Below are 18752 nucleotides of genomic sequence, written 5' to 3' on the forward strand. Positions count from 1 at the left end.
ACTGACTTCCCAAACTATCACAGAAGGACTTCTTTTCATTTCCATTTTTTGTGGACACCTTTATAAATGATAATAAAAATGAATTACCTAAAAAGAAATGGGAAAAAAATAGCTATATACACAATTATACATATACACATCCATACACACATATAGATATATACATAATTATATATAAGTGTATGTATGTATATAACACACATGTATATGAAATAGACAATAAATTAACCAATTACTCTGGCAAACTGCTATAAAGTTTCAAAACATTTGTTCTCAATTTCTGTCCCTATCTCCCTATAGACGGCAGTGTCTATGGCCCATACTTTGAGCAGCATTAGTGGAGGGCTGATGTCTGAGTTTGGAAAGAAGCAGAAATGTCTGTTTGATGGGGTTAGTAACAGCCTCATCTAAAGATAAATCCAACTGCCCTGAAAGGCACCTCAACCCTGTGGAGAGTTTAAGGGAACTCAGGAGGTCCTGTACCAGATTTAGTCAAGGATGTAATTCAGGGACCATTCAAGGATGGCACTGAGCAGGGCTGGCCAGCCTAGTGAGTCGTCCCAAACTCTCCCAGGCATTCATTCCCCTGACCTCACAAGTAGAGCATAGGCAGCAGCCTGCAGTGGATTTGAAGAGTCTCTATTATCAGAGATCAGCAAAGATACCAGTGTAGAAATCTTCTCTAGAATGCCTGACCAAACAAAGAGATCAAAGATAAGACTCTGGGGCTTCCCTGGTGGCGCAGTGGTTGAGAGTCCGCCTGCCGATGCAGGGGACACGGGTTCGTGCCCCGGGCTGGGAAGATCCCACATGCCGCGGAGCGGCTGGGCCCGTGAGCCATGGCCGCTGAGCCTGCGCGTCCGGAGCCTGTGCTCCGCAAGGGAGAGGCCACAACAGTGAGGCCCGCATACCCCAAAAAAAAAAAAAAAAAAAAAAAAAAAAAAAAGATAAGACTCTGAATCTAGAATCTGACAGGCCTTGACAGCTACTGCTTCCTAAAGACTTACCCTTTAGGATTCAGAGAGGAGGGAAGAAAAGCCACAGGCAAGGTTGAGATCAGATATCCAAGGACATGCAGGAAACAGAAGTCGAGTTAGGCACATTTGGTCTCAGAGTAATATCAGGCTCTCTGAGAGTCTGAAAGAGTCTTCTACAAAATAATAAGGCAACACTGTAACTCTCTGGCTAAGTTTTAGTATGCGGAAGACAAGTGACATCTAACCTCTGGCCAACTCTCAGGTCTTCTGAAGAGCAACAGTCTTTCTGTAAATTTCTACAGCTTGTTTCTGCCGCAGGGAAGGCACGTGATTTCCTCACCATCACTTATAAATCATTCTGTAAAATTAAATGGGCAGCAGGTCCACTTTCATCAAGGAACTCTAAGCACAATGCTCCAGCACTAATTGGTGCTAGCAGCAGTATCCTAAGTTGGTCACCTAAGTAATATGTGGGGGTCTGTGCTCAACAAGGACAGACAATTTTTCAAATGTACAGTTCACTGTGAAGTACTTTCACACTGTTGGCCACCCAATCTCCAGCACTCTTTTCATCTCATGAAACTAAAACTCTATACCCATTAAACAACTCCCCATTCCCCCCCTCCGTAGCCCTTTTAAAACTACCTCCTAGTCTTACTAGTTCCCCCACTTTAATTCCTTTTCACTCCTATAATGTGGAGCGATTTTTCCTCTTCATCATTCCTAAGGCCAAACTTGGAATCTCAAACTCTTCCTTGTCTTCTGCAAAACAAAGTCCCAGTCCTCCACCCCAGAGTTAATGGGATCCACCCTCCTTAGAAGGGACAAAAGCAACTAACTTTAATACTAAATATTCCCTTCAGACCCTTGGCTCCCCATTCTAAGTGGCTTATCAATTTTTTCCAAACATAAATAATGCTTGCCCCAAGGGACTGCTAGAAACAAAATTTCTTTCATTTCAATATGGCATGAAATTAGAGAGACAAGGAAGAAATTCAGTGAGAAGAAAAGACTACTGCCTTTACAACCACATTTCTGGATCTATCCCCAGGACCTTTGAACGTGAAGTACACACATTCAGTGTATTGCATTTTCAAATAATTGTTTTTTTTTTCTGGCTCTGTAGGTGATGTGTTGACATTCTTAGATTCTCACGTGGAATGTAACGTTGGTTGGTTGGAACCTCTTCTGGAAAGAGTTTATTTAAGTAGAAAGAAAGTAGCCTGTCCAGTAATTGAAGTCATCAATGATAAGGATATGAGGTAATATTGTCATATTCCACGAGATACGTAAGTGAGTTTTAACCAGCAACAGAAAGTACTGGTCATACTCCTAATATGTACATTTTTGCAAATCTAAGTAATACACAATTTATCTGTTTAAATAAATGGAAATACATGATAGATATCTTGAGATGAAAGCAGATGAATCCAATTGTTTATTTGATCATCACAAATTCTTAACCCTTAATGTCGATAAATACTATTACTCATTGTCCAGGTCTTTCCTCTTTCTATTCAGCTTAACCCCAAAATATTTATTTTCCTTAAGATTAGTTTTTCTTTTTGTGGTATCTGTATGTAAACCTATATATATGTACACATACACATACATATTCCTAAGTGGGGTTTTTTTCCTCAGAAATGGCCAGAACATTATAAAAAGAGAAGTGTAAGTTAAAAGTGAGCAATGCAGCCAGTTAGTTACTGATGCAAATTATACTCATACATTTTATTGAAACATTGTTAAAAAGTTTGTGGTGATCTAAAATCATCTGTGTAAGCTCTTGTTTCATTCACTTGCACAAGGCAAGGTGTCGGGTTGATTAAGTGTATGTTTATGATCTCAGATAGCACTTTGGTTTTTTTTCCTGGACTAGTTACATGACAGTGGACAACTTTCAAAGAGGCATCTTTGTGTGGCCAATGAACTTTGGTTGGAGAACAATTCCTCCAGACGTTGTTGCAAAAAACAAAATTAAAGAAACTGATATAATAAGGTAAGTGTGTGAAACTCAAGATTAGGAAGGAGTCATGTATCTTTTTTTTTTTTTTGCGGTATGCGGGCCTCTCACTGTTGTGGCCTCTCCCGTTGTGGCGCACAGGCTCCGGACGCACAGGCCTAGCGGCCATGGCTCACGGGCTTAGTTGCTCCGCGGCATGTGGGATCTTCCCGGACCAGGGCACGAACCCGTGTCTCCTGCATCGGCAGGCGGATTCTCAACCACTGCGCCACCAGGGAAGCCCCGTGTATCTTTTTTGTAAAAGCATAGGAAGCAATTCCACAAAACAAGTATATGCTGTCAGTCTATAGAACACCAAGAGTTACAGTTCTAGCCAATAAATGACCAAAAGCAAAAATAGTTTACCCGAGAAGTTAGTTTCCCACAACAAAACTCACCTTTTCAGTGGGCAATTGCACCCTATCCAGCCCTGAACCAGAGAAATTCACAAATGCTACTCCTGTTCTCTGGGATTTGCAAACTAAGAAATGTAAGCCACTTAAATGTGCTGCATAAATGCTAATAATATTAAAGTCAACATGAGTAAAAATTAAGAGTAAATAATAGTAATAGAGATATCATTCTAATTCTTTTTGAGTCTAATCCTGTACTTTCTATGGGAGGGGTGCCAAATTCTGTGAATAAATTGAGAAATAGACACAGAAGCTGGATGCGAATTATAATTGGGGCTTTATTGCTGGAGAAACTGGATTGAAAAACACAGCTTAGACCTGAAGCCAAAGTGGTGGGAACTTCCTAACACTTCCCCAAAGTCTAGACCTGCAGGACGAACACTTGGCCAGCCTCAGGCAGAGCAGGAGGAGCCCTGAAGCTTTCCCTGTTGGAGAGAGAACTTGAGCAGACATAAGCAAGCAAGTCCCAAAAGAAAGCCTGAGCCCAGCCTGTGCATTGCAGCATCCTTTTCCTGAACTTACCCCTCAGAAAAATACGCTTCATGTCCTGCCAGATGTGATGCTTTTCACAATTGATACTCCTAGCAAGCGAAGTAAGAGTATGACCATTTATTAAGCACTGTGCAACCTCTCTATAACCCTAGGAGAGAGGTTGTGGTTTTCCCATCAGAGATAAGGAAATTGAGACTTAAGAGAGTTAAGTAATTTTCCTGGGGATGTACAGCTTGTAAAAGAAGAAACTGGGATTCAAACATAGATCTTCCTGGATTTAATAATCTTGCTCTGATCTTACACCTAAAGAACCTCTTTGCCTTTTTCAGACTCCCATTTTGAGGGTCAATGTAGTGATTGAGTTCAGATTATATTCAGCATAATGTTAGAAAGGGAATACATTCTGGATAGTCTGGAAAGGACATTTGGGATACAGATAGAATATGCACTTAAATCGTGGGGGAAGGAGGTAAGTGTGCAGGAGGAATTACTTTACCCTTGAGATTGCTGCACAGCCTAAAAACAAGGCAGGCTCTCCACACAAACTGCTTTCAGCTGGCTCCGTGGTGACCACCATGGGAAGTGATGACTGCCTTGTCGAACTGCTGACTCAAATGTAGTTCCTGTTCCCTATGACCAATAACAGCAGTGAAGGCTCTGGAGTCAGACTCTGGGTTTAAATCTGAACTCTACTAGGCACTAGTGGTGACTTTGAAAAAGTTTCTTAACCTCTTTGAGTCTCTGTTTCCTCATTTTTACTTTAAGACTAACAGAAGTAGCTACCTCTTGGATTGTTTCGAGAATTAAATCAGATAATACTATATATAAAGTGCTTTAAAAAGTGTTTGCCACATAACAAGCTGTCAGTAAAGTTTTCAGTAAACTTTGTGTGTAGTTGAGGCAGTATAGCGGGGGAGAAGTCATAGAGTCAAGCCAGACCACCCAAATTTGAACCCCAGATGTACAGCCTACCAGTCTGTGACCTTAGGAAACTTTGTTACCTTTTCTGGGTTGTAGTTTCTTAGTGTTACATATAGGATTTTTGTGAGGCCTGAGTTAATACATATATAACACTTACAACGGTGCCTGCCGGGTCTTCCCTAAACAGCACTAAATAACTGTTATTAAAAATAACATCTCTGGAGAATTTGTGTCAGGGCATAAAAGACAAGTAAGAATCCTAGTTCCAGGCCCCATGTTTGCTGACCCTAATCAAGTTCTGCCACATAAATCAGGGAATTTGTCACTTAGATGCTATGTGTGACTTCTTTCAAGACCTCCCCATACTTGGTAAATATTCTAAAATGCCTCCTAGTAGGGAACCCACTCTAAAAGTTGAGCTCCCATGACATGCAAGATTAAAAAACCAACTTTTCTTTTTGTAGGTGCCCCGTCATGGCAGGTGGATTATTTTCTATTGATAAAAATTACTTTTTTGAACTTGGAACATATGATCCTGGGCTCGATGTTTGGGGTGGAGAAAATATGGAGCTCTCTTTCAAGGTATCACCAAGTGTTTCTCAAATTCTTTTTACAATTAAGAGTTTATCGTTTTTAAACAGTTTCATTTTACTAATACAATCAGATATGTTACTACCTCTGGGAGGAAATTTCACAAAAATATTAGGACCTCTGGATTAACATCTTCATATTCCAGATTGAATTTGGAAGAATCAATAACTCTCATGAAATTTATTGGAGTTCTCTCATATTTCACAACATGGTTTCTGCATTTGAATGTGGGGGAAATAACTGTCTGCCATTCAGTGTAAATGCTGCGGGATGCATACTTGACACAAAATTACTCTCATAGGTTTTTCTAATATATTAGAAATAATGAAATTATTTAGTAACGGGCTGTCTTGGAGAACACAAGTGACAGAAGAATAAAAAGAGCCACTAGGGAAGGCCACCAACAGGCTATATATAGTACAGCATCTTAGGACGTCTCAGATAACTCTGGATATTTATATAACCATTGATTCATATCTGAGAAAGTGGTGGCAGCAGCCATAGTGGAGAGCATCCAAAGCACCTGCTTTCCTATGGAGTGGGGTGTATATAGCAACAGGGGTATTACTTTGAGCTCTTGATCAGGAAGAATTGTCTTCCGTTGTGTCCACAAGTCATACAGATCATTCCAAGATGTGAGAAGGGGACATTGGAAAAAATGGAAATATATATTCCTTTCCTTGATCTGACTAAAGTAGGAACTCGTGTTACATATTTCCTACATTGGGATTCTATTAGGATTTTCTTTTAGAAAACAAACAAGATTTACACATGATAGGAAAAGAGAAAATATATATTTTAATAATCCTAAAATGGTCCACAGCAATATACAAAACTAAATAAACCTGTTGAGTTTAATTTTCTGTTGAAAAGGATTTCAGAAGTGAAGAGTAGTACTTCAAGAGGGGGGAAAAGTTGCCAGGTGGCTTCTTGTCATTCATTGCCCGTGATTTGTGGACAACCACTGGATAATTGGTGCATGTCATCAAATTGTTCCAGGTGTGGATGTGTGGTGGCGAAATTGAGATCATTCCCTGTTCCCGAGTGGGCCACATATTCCGAAATGACAATCCATATTCCTTCCCCAAAGACCGGATGAAGACAGTGGAGCGGAACTTGGTGAGGGTGGCTGAGGTCTGGCTCGATGAGTACAAGGAGCTCTTCTATGGCCACGGGGATCACCTCATAGACCAAGGCTTAGACGTCGGAAACCTCACCCAACAACGGGAACTTCGAAAGAAACTAAAATGCAAAAGCTTCAAGTGGTACTTGGAGAATGTTTTTCCAGACTTGAAGGCTCCCATGCTGAGGGCAAGTGGTGTGGTAAGTTCAAGCAGCAATTTAAAATCTGACTTCGTAAAAAGACAATGCAAAAACCCTTTTGAAAATGCATGGGGAAGAATGAATTATTACATTATCAATAAACAGCAAATATGAGTGCAGAGGAGACCAAGCATGGTTGAGGACCACATACATTGGGTAAACTTGAGGAAGGCTTCCAGGCGGCCATGTTCATTGATGAATTCAGCGAACACTTACCGAGTGTCAAGAAACCCGGCAGTACTTCAGAACTGGATTGTAGGGTGATGAATGAAGTAGACTTGATTCCTTCTCTGTGGAGCTTAAAGTTGGGTAGGATAGAAGGGTAATAAACAGATAAGCAAGTAAACTGTAAATAAAAAATATAATAGCTTTTATTTAGGGAACTGGCCACAAGTCATGAATTATTCTTAGAGTAGTCAACTCCGTGGAGACATTGAAGGCCAGGCCTGAAAGACCAAGTGCTGGCCAAGCTGTAAAGAAGAGAGCCATGAGCAGAGGATGCCCTTTGTGCAAAAACTCTAAGACGGGTGAAAGTTTGAGGATTTCAAGAACTGGAAAGAAGATGGATGTTGTTATCAGGGTGTGAAGGAGGGAAGGATGGCACCAGATGAAGGTGAAGAGAGAGGAGGGAGATGCATCACACAGGTGCTGCGGGCAGAGTAAGGATTTTCTCTCTCTCTCTCTCTCTTTCTTTCTTCAGAATGTAATTGGAAGTTGCTGAGTAGGGTTAAGCAATGGGATGACGTGATTTAAGTAGAATTTTAGAGATTTCAAAGAGAGATTGAAAATAACAGAAATTGTCAGACAATAGCAGGGAAAATTCCAGGGCACAAGATAACATACCAAAAGGAAAGAAGCCAAACTTGATAGGTTGGATAGAGTACAAAGCTAAGAAAAAGTCAAGGAAGGAGAGAAACTCTAAAAAAAAAAAAAAAAAAGAAAAGCCATTTCAAAACCATTCTAGGAGTGAGCCTTAATTTGAAGAGGATGACAAGATATGAGAATACTTACCATAGACTGGGTTTAGAGATGGTTAGTTAAGCCTTGACCTAGAGGTCTTCTCCAGTAATGTAAATTTTTAATCTCTTTTTAGGTCATATTGTTTCAGTTCTCCCTAGAAAGTGGCTTGTACAAACCCAGCCTTTCTCTGCCTAGGAAATCTCCTGATGACAAGGACACTTAGTAAGGCCATTCCCCTTGCTGATATAAAGGAGATCCCAGAAAAGTGAGACAGAGAGGAAACCAGTCTGAGAATTTGTTCTGCTTTTAGAAAATTCAGCTGACAAATAAGTATATGTAACCTGTTTGTACGACATAATTGCCACCTTTGTAGGTCAAAATGCAATAGTTGCTACTTCAGATGGTTCAACCTGATATTTTATCTTAGATAACTCACTAGGAGGAATAACCTGGGTTTATACACTGTTCAAATAACATGCTTGTAAAATAAATTTACATTTTTAAGCCTCTATTTCCTGAGCAGGATAAAATAAAAAGAAATGATCACCATAGTAATTTTTTCCTGTCCTAACAACACAGAATCTCAGCAAGAGCATTACTGAACTTTAACCACCAGAGGGAACTAAAAAACTATCTTTTGCTCCTCTTTGAGGCTAGCTTGTATAATAGTTCTCACGAAATTTTTGAAAAGCTCTCCTAATGAAACAGCTTTCTGCTGATGCCTGAGCTTTAATACAACAAAATGTGGAAAATATTTTTTAAGTGATTTTAACAAATTCTTTCTATTTTCCTCCCTATTTTCTGCCTTCCTTAGACAAATTTTAATAAATGACATTTGCTCCCTTCTGAAGCAACCAGTAGGGAGTATTATTACTATTAAAACAAACAAACAAACAAAAAACCTTTCTCCAGTCAATTCAGAGTAAGATTAACTAGACCATTATTTTGGATAGATAATCGTGTAAAGTTCCAAGAAAATAAAATCCACAGCTTTTTTTTACTTGCTCCATATTTTCCCTTCTTTCAACCTAACACACTGAGGAAAGTTTGACTTTTTAAAAATAAGAACAAATCTTTTCTCACTGAACCAAAAATATTTGAAAATAATAAAGTAAAAGAACCTCACCAATAATTCATATTCATATTGGATAAAACTCAGCAAACAGCTTCTAGCCTAGTGTTTAACAATTCTGAGATAAACTATAGGGAACTCCCACCTCCTAAATTGGAAGCGAAATAATTCAAAATGGATAATTTAAAATTTGTGTACTTCCTAATTTTTAAAAAAAGATTGACATGGTTTACAATAAAAGCATGAATATAATTTTTTAAAAATGAAAAGTTAAAAACCAGTTTTCAAAACGATTCATAATGAGATAAAGAATAACAATTCCTTAGCACTTCATAGACCATTCCTATATGAAGGAAAGCAGTTTCTCCAGTAATTTCCAAAAGAAGGGAAGGGAAACAGATCTTCATATGAAGTGGGAGAGGGGAGGCAAGGGAGAGAAAAGTTTTCTCTCTTTCTAAGCCTTTCAGTGCTTGGAAGAAGGGATTGTGAGAAATAAATACAAAGAAATCAATTAAACTAGGGGTTCCCAAACACTGTTCTGAGCAAGTTATTAGTTGTGCAGTCAGAAATAGGATTCCGTGGTCAAATGTATTTGGCAAACTCTCATACCACATTGCCTTTCAGAGCTGCAAGCTAAACATTAACCTGCACTCAGTACCGAAGGTTCTGAGAAGTTCTGGAGTAAGTCAACCTGTTCAACTGTACTGAAGCCAGAGTTTTCCAAATTCATTTGAAGATAAGATATTTTCTGCATAATCTACAAGTACAGGAGTTTGTATTTATTTCTGTTAAGATCCAGAGAGCAATTGGGGCAGCATTTCCTTTCTTTCAACTCCAGGATGATTCTACCTCCGTGCACTTCTATTTATTAACTTTTTCTCTGAAGTTTATGGTGGTGGATTCCTTCTGTAGGTTCTGACTGCTTCCGTTCACTAATGATGGGTTGTCTCCTCCCAAATTTGCCATTGTCTATTCACAATTTAAATTGTGAATAGAGCTTCCTTTGAGGATTTCTGATGGAGATTCTGTTCTTCTAGAAATGTTTTGCTTACCAAAAGTGTCTGAGTGCAGACACTTAGCTCTACACAGCTCTTCTAGATATCTGAGAAGTCCAAATTGTGCTATTAACCCACCATCTTGTTAGACCTGCCCAGAATGTCAAAGGGAGCAAGGGAATCAATATTTTTCCACATTAAATGGTGACTTATAGAAAGCTGCCTCCATATGGACTTTAGAAATCCATTAAAAACCTGCGGGCCTGCCAGAAAGTGCCTTTAAGCTTGGCTCTGTATTAACTTGCATGACTTCCCTGTAATGAATTGTAGCTTGCCTGAGTCATTAGGAAGATTCTGACCAGGAGTCAGCTGGAATCTGCTGTTTTTGAAGGACTCAATTTATCTATGATTCAGTGCCTAAGCAGTCAAATAGCTTGGAGGGGTCAGCCAGGGAACAGAGCCCATAACCGCTGGTTTGATTAAATTGCAAGTATGTGCATTGACTTTTAATACATGCATCAGACAAACTTGAGACAAGAAAATAACTACTTTTCATGCCACCTTTTTCTCCTTTCCTATTCAGCATTCCAAGCAAGGGTTAATTAAGAGCCTCTGTTGGGTCTGTGGCTGAATCACAGGCCTAAACTGACAGATTGAAGCTGTACTTTAGCAAGATTACATTATGTCTCTGTTAGAGATAGCAACCAATAAAATTGTATAGTGCTAAGTAATGCTATTAACTGTCTTTTAACCCTATTATAGTTTTATGTTCTGTGTTTTCTGAATGTCTTGTTCTACTTTAAAATATTTTTTCTTAGCACATGTTTTATATTTTGCTTCCTAGCTTATTAACGAGGCCTTGGGTAAATGCATTTCCATCAAAAACACCACAGCCATTCTGGAAGACTGTGATGGAAGCAGCAAGGTAAGCTGAGCTGGGTTTTTTTCTCTCATGATAGGTACAGTTGATAGTAGGTGCAGGTGTAGTTGATAGGTGCAGGGTATGACATATTCATCATTCACTTGAGAAATTCATTTTTGCCTACAGAAACAATAATTAGTTTCTACATTTCTGTGTAATGATAGGGTTGGTGACAACAGGGTCCGCTTCTAAATGTAAAAGACAGTGACTGAGGGAATAAAGGTGGATACTGTAGTCAATCCACCAGGGACCCAGTTCTGGTTCCATCACTCGAAAAAATGTGTCAACTTCAAATTTCTTAACCCTTAGGTAAATGGCAGTGATGATAGTGTCTACTCCAAAGCTGGTGTGAGGATGGAATTAGATAACACATATGAAGCCTGTAAAAGAATATCTAACATTTGCTGCTCCACAAATTTTCACTGCTATAGTAATAAAGACAAAAATGAGAAAAGTAACTCATTACATATAAAGACAAAATGATAAAGAAAATAAAGATGGTACATATTTTTAAATAATTAATCTAAGGGAGCAATTTTACTCTCTGATTCCACCCCCCCACACACACACACCCGTTATCCTACATCTTAAGGGAGTAATGCAAATTGCACAAATAATGATCCATGGTGGAAAACTCTAAGCAAAATTTCAACAAACTCAGAGCACAGTATTTAGGGGAGGGAGTAGGGCCAGGGAGAACAGAGCAAGGACTCTGCAGGGCTGGAGATGAGCTCTGAGTGAGGGCACCTTCCTCTCCAACATATGTTTCCTACCAACTCATTCTGTGGGGACAGTTATCAGTTTGGGTACCAAACAGGATTCACAGGAACATACATTCAAGAGTTGAATTCACCCCCTAAAATTGCAGGTAATTCTTTGATAGAGAAATTTTTTGTAATGAGAATCTAGGCTTGTCAAGACTTAACTCCTTTGCTTTGACTTAGAGGTATTGCTTATATTTTCAAGCACATCCCATCTCTACCTCTTAATTCCAAGCTGCTATAATTCAGCTATGGATTGTAAACTTGAAGTTAATGGAATTCATTCTTAATTAGGAAAGAGGAGAGAGAGGAAAGAGAAGAGTGTCAAAAATCAATTGAAAGAAGTAATTTTCACATATTAACAATTCAAAAAGGAAATAAAGTAGTAAATTGTAAAACAAAACCATAAGCAGTCCCAATTATATGAAAGTAAAATATTAACTAATGCAATCCTTCAAGACTCATCATTATAGTGACTTTCTGTGTCTGATTAACCAGTATTTTATCTGAAAACCCAAGTTCTCAATAACCATTAAGTCTCTTGAAGGGATGCTAGGAGACAAAATGTATGAATCATGGAGCCCCTGCTTTTCACAAACGCCCATCTTCCTTTTTGTCTTGTTACTCAGTTTTAGCTTCTGCTTCTTTTGGTTGGTTCGAGTAATAAAAAGTAAAGGAACATGGAGGAAGTTAACTTATTTTTAGCAGAATTAATGAGGCTTAATATTAAGCCAGTGAGGGGCTTCCCCGGGCTTCCCCGGGCTTCCCTGGGCTTCCCCGGTGGCGCAGTGGTTGGGAGTCTGCCTGCCGATGCAGGGGACGCGGGTTCGTGCCCCGGTCCGGGAAGATCCCATATGCCGCCGAGCGGCTGGGCCCGTGAGCCATGGCTGCTGAGCCTGCGCGTCCGGAGCCTGTGCTCCGCAACGGGAGAGGCCACAACAGTGAGAGGCCCGCGTACCGCAAAAAAAAAAAAAAAAAAAAAAAAAAAAAAAAAAAAAAAAAAAAAAAAAAAAAATTAAGCCAGTGATTGTAGCATTCATCCAAAAAAGCTCAAAAGGAATAAAACTCTAGGATTGAACCATCAAGCCCTATCCGTCACCTTACTTAAAATGTCTCCTTAGTTATTAACTTTTCTACCAGTTGAAATGTCCCTTTTCAAGGTAAGAGTTAGCTTCTCCTAGTAGCCACATAAATCCTTGTATTATGACATGTTCGTGCTTCTCAAATTTAATGTGCACTCAGATCACCTGGTGAGTTTGTTACAATGCAGATTCTGATTTAATAGGTCCACAGTGGGGACTGAGATTCAACGTTTCTAAGTAGCTCCCAGGAGATGCTAATTTTGGTCCAGGTACTACCCTTTGAATGGAGAGTTCTAACACAATAACATACTGATAATCTAAGTTAAATCTCAATTACATTACAAATGATTCATTAGATAAAAGTATTTAGATAAATTTTATCAGCAGTCTATTTTCTTAAAATATGTTTACATTAGTGCAAAACAACAAATTTCCCACACACCTAGACATTTAGAGTATATTGACCAGGCATATAGTACTAGGTTGTAAGAAAACTGGAGAGAAATATTTATAAAAATTAAAAACATGGTTCCATTACCTAAAACAGTATTTATTTTAGACATACAGTGGCGACTCCCCCAAAATGGACATCTCCAATAGCCGTTCCTGTGAACTGGGGGATGCTGACACAGTAGCAAACTGGTGATTCCTTATGCTACCAGAGAAGAAAGATTTTTAACCTTTCCTATAATAGAACAAAGCCTCTAGGAGTCCAAATGTCTAGTCTTAAAAAAAAGAAACATAATAATTCCCATCAAAGTAATTTAGGACTGTGACTTGGATCTCCCTGTAGCCCCAATGGCCAGAGGCCTAAATCATGTGGTGGTTTGAATGTTCCAATTCTTCAGGCACCTGGGTAGTCTGGCATTCAGAACACCTAAAATGACATCCATTCGCAGATACGTACTAATTGTACTAAATACTTTTTATTATTGCAACTAACACTTATTGAGGCCTTACTGTGTGCTCAACACTTGAGAGTCATTACCCCAAGGTTTTGAGATAGACACTATAGCTATCCAACTTAAAAATGATAAAAATGAGATTAGACAGGGTAAATAATATGCCCACATGATCAGAATCGAAAGTGGCAACACCAGGATTTGAACACAAAACATCTGACTATAGTGCCTATATTCTTAAGCATTGCTAACAAAAACATTTGACAAAGCTGCTACTTGTGTGTGCCTTTGGAAGTCACCTTATTCATTTCACCTACAGCTTCAACAATTTAATTACACCTGGTTAAGACTTATTAAACAAGGAGAATGGTGCTTAGCTCCCTTCCCTGATAACGGAGCCCTGAGGCTGCACCCTTGTGATAACAGGAACAAAGGGCTAAAATGGCTGCATAAACCAACATCCGTCTTTCATCCAGAGCTGGTAAGAAAATATTTGCACCTCTTGCTTACCACAAATCCAACTTTCAATTAAATGGGACATAAAACCCTCATTGTCAGCTTCCTCAATCAGAAGTCTTAAATGTGTTTGGGACAATAGACACAGTGTGAAAGTTCATACAGAGAGATAAACAGATATTTTCTATAAATTGTCAAGTCTTTTTTTATTCTTTTCACAAAATTTATTTCAAATCAGTTATTTTAAATAGAACAGTCACCAGGTTCTTTTGGTTATATTGCTATTGTCTTCTTTCTTTCTAAAAGTCATTTGTTTCAGTCAACTAACAGTGCCGAAAGAAAGGCTTATAGGCTAGAATTGGTTCTCACTGGTTACCAGGAAAGTTTATAGGGACAGTATATGGGAAAAGTGAGAAGCAGTGCGCTTCCCACAAGCCCTGCACTTAGTGTGAACCTGGTTCCGCATCCTGCTTCCTTTCCACGTAGAGAGACTTTCTCATGTCCTCTGGTTCCCAGAGGCCTAGGCTCTGAGTGGGTACTGGAGCCAGCTCCAGCCAGCCTGGGGGAGCTGACTGTGCACAGCTCTTGCCAACTTCACATTCAGCAATGTCACATTGGTAACTTGAAACCAGCCGTGATGCAAGTATTTATACCCATGCTACTGCTGACGAAAAATTAACCAGTCGATCTAAGAAAGAATTGGAAAATTTTATTCGAGCCAACTTTGAGGATTATAACCCGGAAAGAGCATCTCAGAAAGCTCTGAGAACTGTTCTGCCTGTTAGAAGTCAAGACACAGTTTATATAAGTTTTTTGAGACACAGGGCTGCACATTAAATAACGAATTATTGACAGTTAACACAATCCAGATTTAAATGCCATCGTGGTGGGTCATGTGACCCTTCACAAGATCAGGAAGGACTGTTGTTGTTGATGCTAGAAGAATGTTGTTTATGGTTGAGCATGTATTCCTGCTGATGGGGGAGGTTTGGTCAATGCATAATGTGGAGACACAATGCATAGATGGGAGGGAGGGGAGGCCAAAGGGCAGAGAAGAATTTTTATGTTTAAATTTTTCTTGTCTTGCCATAAATATGAATTTTATTTCACACTACAAATCGGGGATGTTTTACCAGAGGTCCAGTTGTGAATATTTACCAGAACATCTGTGCTCTATCCTATTCACTCTCAAAGTCTTCTGTTTTCCCCAATTATATTTTAATAGGACACAAAGTCATAAGCCTTGGTGTAGGATCTTGGAATGGCAGGAATAATTTCAAGCCTGCCTTCTCAAATTTTCTGCTATCTCACTAGCAGGTAGCCACCAAATCCACTGAATGCACTGAGTATGCGAGACCATCATTTTGCTCAGGGATGAACCCCAAAGTAAGCACACTGTTTTCTTCAGAGCGCCTCCATTCTTTTTGATGTCACAGCCAGTGACTGTTCTCTTCATGACATTTTTCTTCCTGCTCAGGATCAAAATTAGGACCTAAGCAACACCTCCTCCAATCTTTCTTTCTATAGATCATCCCTGTTATATTTCAGTTCCTTCTGGACAATATTTTTTTCTTTTTAGTGATGATGGTTATTATTGAGTTATTCAGTAAAACTAGGAATTACCAGTGTCTGAGCTGCTAATTTCACGTTGCACAGGGTTAAGAAAATCTGTAAACACATATTGAATAAATTACATCTAACCTTCTGCTTTCTTAACCCTGTGCCAAAGAGGAGAGATAGAGAGAGAGAGGGAGAGAGAGAGATAGGTAGATGGATGGATGGATAGATAGATAGATAGATAGATAGATAGATAAGGAGGGAGGGAGGGAGAGAGGGGGAGAGAGAGGAGGAAAGATTGAGATTGCGAATGAGAAAAAGAATACATTTCTCATCTTCAGAAGTGAATCTGTTATCAGAAAAGATATTAGGCTTGTGAGAAAATATTTAGGAGCTGACAGTCCTTAAATTACATAGGGCTTACTTATAAACTGGATTGGGCCCACTTAGAATTTAGGCCTTTATTCGCTGATTTTTGTATAGGCCCAACACTGGTCTCCTTAACGGTAAGCCAATTTGTAAATAAGGTAATTTAATTAAGCTGGTAAAAATTAGAAAGCTGTTCCCCTACCTTGTTTGTGCCTATGACTTTGTAACATGTTACATAGCTGCCTTCTGCTTTGGGTTCCCATTTTCACGATGCTAGATGTCATGGAGATGAATATCTTGACAATTATCTTTCTTCTTTTTTCAGTATTTTGGTAGTTTTCATACTAAACCTCCTAGGTCCCCCAAGATGTATAAGTCTTAAAAAACAAAAGAAATGGAGAATAAGACTATGAATAACAGGAACATGTCTCTTCTTTTAGAAAGCATTAGGCATTGAGAGCTTCATGGAAGGCAGAAGGGTGATAGTGAGTTTGACCCCGGATACCAGTGAGCTATTAAAATTATACATTTCTGAATCTGCATTTAAAAGGTGTCCTCTAGGTCAGCCCTCCTCAAATGCTGTGAACTGTGGCCACCTAAAAGGAAAAGTCTCACAGGTGGAGTCTAGGATTTGGATATAGAATGCCTCTCCAATACTGATTTCCACATTGTGTCTTTTGTTGGGGACAAGTTATTTAGTTACCTCTCTACAACCCACAAGAAGAACATTGTAGATAATCCAGAATGATCTTCTCAATGTTATCTCTTTTACAATACCTTGAGCATACTCAAGCATCATATTCCCAAAATCCTACAAGGGTGACATTGTTTTTGTAAGATCATCTCTAAAATAAATTATTAGGAAGTCACCCCTGTTTGATAAATTTTTTAAGCATTTCAAAACAACATTTATATATATATTATATCTAATTAAGTATGTATATATAATTAGAATGATCTTTGTCACAGTCATGGGTAATTGAGAGGATTGGTAAGTGAAAAAATTATAAACCCATGATCAGGTTCTAAGTAGGTTATCGACCATTTCTAGGACATTCAATAAATATTAAGCAATAATAGAACTTCTGAAATACCTATGACTTTCTCTAATCATGTCTGGACTTTCTGGACATCAGGCATTATGTACTCTCAGAGATCATGATAGGAAACTCAAAAATAAAATACATCATTTCTAGCACTTTTTATTCCAAATTTGCATTCTAAGTCACAGACTTAAGAAATTAACTAACACACTTTTTATAATGGTGTGTATTTTTTCTTACTACCAGCAGTGAGGCAGCCAGCGATCAAATATAGTAAATGCCATCTGGAATTATTTCCTTTAAATAATATAGTTATCAGCCATATCATCAGAAAATTCATCTTTTGCCTCATGAAGAATTAAAAGTCTTGTAGCTTGGAGAATGTGAGAACTTAGTTTGAGATAAAGACAAACTTAATACTGCCTAAAACCTGTGTTTATGTTATTAATTTTGTTCAGGAGAATTCCTGAAAAATCAAAAATGTAATTACCTAATTTTTTATTGGTTTTCATTTTCTTTCATCACAATTGTCAAATTCAGTCTGTGGCTCATTCTCAGATCCTGTTTCTCTCCAGGTGAATCACATTGTTTTTGGAAACTACCACCAGTTGTTATGCTTAGAAGGAAATTTCTCTCAGAAGACCCTGAAAGTTGCTGCTTGTGACCCAGTGAAGCCATATCAAAAGTGGAAATTTGAAAAATATTATGAAGACTGAGGAGGAACTGATGTCTTTATCTAGTAAATCTATTAAACACTGTGACTATGACAATGAACTTGGTGACTATTTCTCCATGCTAGTTCAAAATTAATAACATTTGAATGGAAGATTTTTTAAAAATCACAATATTTGAGATACCAAAAGTTAACTCAGGGAAACAGTCCAACATTAGATTGGAGTCCTTCTTCAGCACTAGATGGGCTTTTGAATTGCCTGCTTTCCACCCTGTGCTGGAACAAAGCCTTCAAGTTTCCACATGCCATCAAACATCTAACATCTAACTGGAAAAGAAGACGGAAGTACTTGGAGAAGCACCATGATACTCATGAAGGCTGAGTTTGATCGTAACCAGCTCTTCTGGTCCACAAGTAGGTATAATCAGTGAGAACCTGATCCTTTATTTGCTATTTTTTTCATCCAAAAAATAAAAGAAAGAAAGAAAATTACTTGAGTTCCTAGGCTAAAAGAGCTCAGAAACACACAGCTTTCACCTTGGTGAAATCCCTCCCAACTACATGCATGTTTACCTAACAGTTTGAAATAGTATTGATATAATACTCCTTGATGGCAGGGTTTTGAGCTAGATGACTGTATAATGTTTTTCCCAGTCTGAGTCAGTGGAAAAACTTTAAGTGAGGAAGTCACATGCTTATTCAATTCTAGACATGGATGTTGTTTCCATTCATTCTGTGCTTTTAAATTGCACTTTAAAAAATGACCATACTCGTAACTTCTAGACTCATGTGGATATTAAAAAAGAAAGAAAAAAATGCAAAGAAATAGAGGCTGGGTCGCAGCACACCACAGTAGCCAAAAATACATTTAATCATGGAATCTACTCTAATGTAGGACCAAATAAGAGGAGTTGAAATGAATAAAGCAGAAATAGAAAAATATTAAAGTTCTTTTATGTGAAAATACTACTTTAGATTCAGCAGCATTCACAGGGATGAAGAATGCTAAAAATGGGCTCTAAAAGATTTCAAGGTAGAAATAAAGTGAGGGAAACATAAAGAAAGTGGAAGAGAATGAGTTAAAAACATTAGGAAGAGAGTTAAGAAAAAATTGTCCAAGACTTGTCCAGATATGGAAGGTGATCTGGCACCTCTATGGGGGGGAGAAACAAATAAAGTCCTAGATGTGGACCTAAAGATAACACTGATAAATTTGGGGAAAATTCCAATATTTCTTTGAT

General features: G+C 38.5%; 1 protein-coding gene across 1 annotated transcript in view; it reads left to right on the forward strand.

The window, feature by feature from the left end:
* The window catches only part of GALNT5 (polypeptide N-acetylgalactosaminyltransferase 5), a 37285-nt gene extending 19310 nt beyond the window's left edge, over positions 1-17975 (forward strand). Inside the window, exons 4-10 of the mRNA XM_059051943.2 lie at positions 2104-2239; positions 2857-2976; positions 5270-5387; positions 6396-6719; positions 10591-10671; positions 13733-13894; positions 17414-17975. Coding sequence (XP_058907926.1) covers positions 2104-2239; positions 2857-2976; positions 5270-5387; positions 6396-6719; positions 10591-10671; positions 13733-13894; positions 17414-17554 — 1082 coding nt within the window. The 3' untranslated portion in view covers positions 17555-17975. The remainder of the gene's footprint in view (positions 1-2103; positions 2240-2856; positions 2977-5269; positions 5388-6395; positions 6720-10590; positions 10672-13732; positions 13895-17413) is intronic.
* Positions 17976-18752: the final 777 nt, after the last annotated feature.

Source organism: Kogia breviceps, chromosome 2 (genome assembly GCF_026419965.1).
Source record: "Kogia breviceps isolate mKogBre1 chromosome 2, mKogBre1 haplotype 1, whole genome shotgun sequence".
In the NCBI taxonomy this organism is placed as follows: Eukaryota; Metazoa; Chordata; class Mammalia; order Artiodactyla; family Physeteridae; genus Kogia; species Kogia breviceps.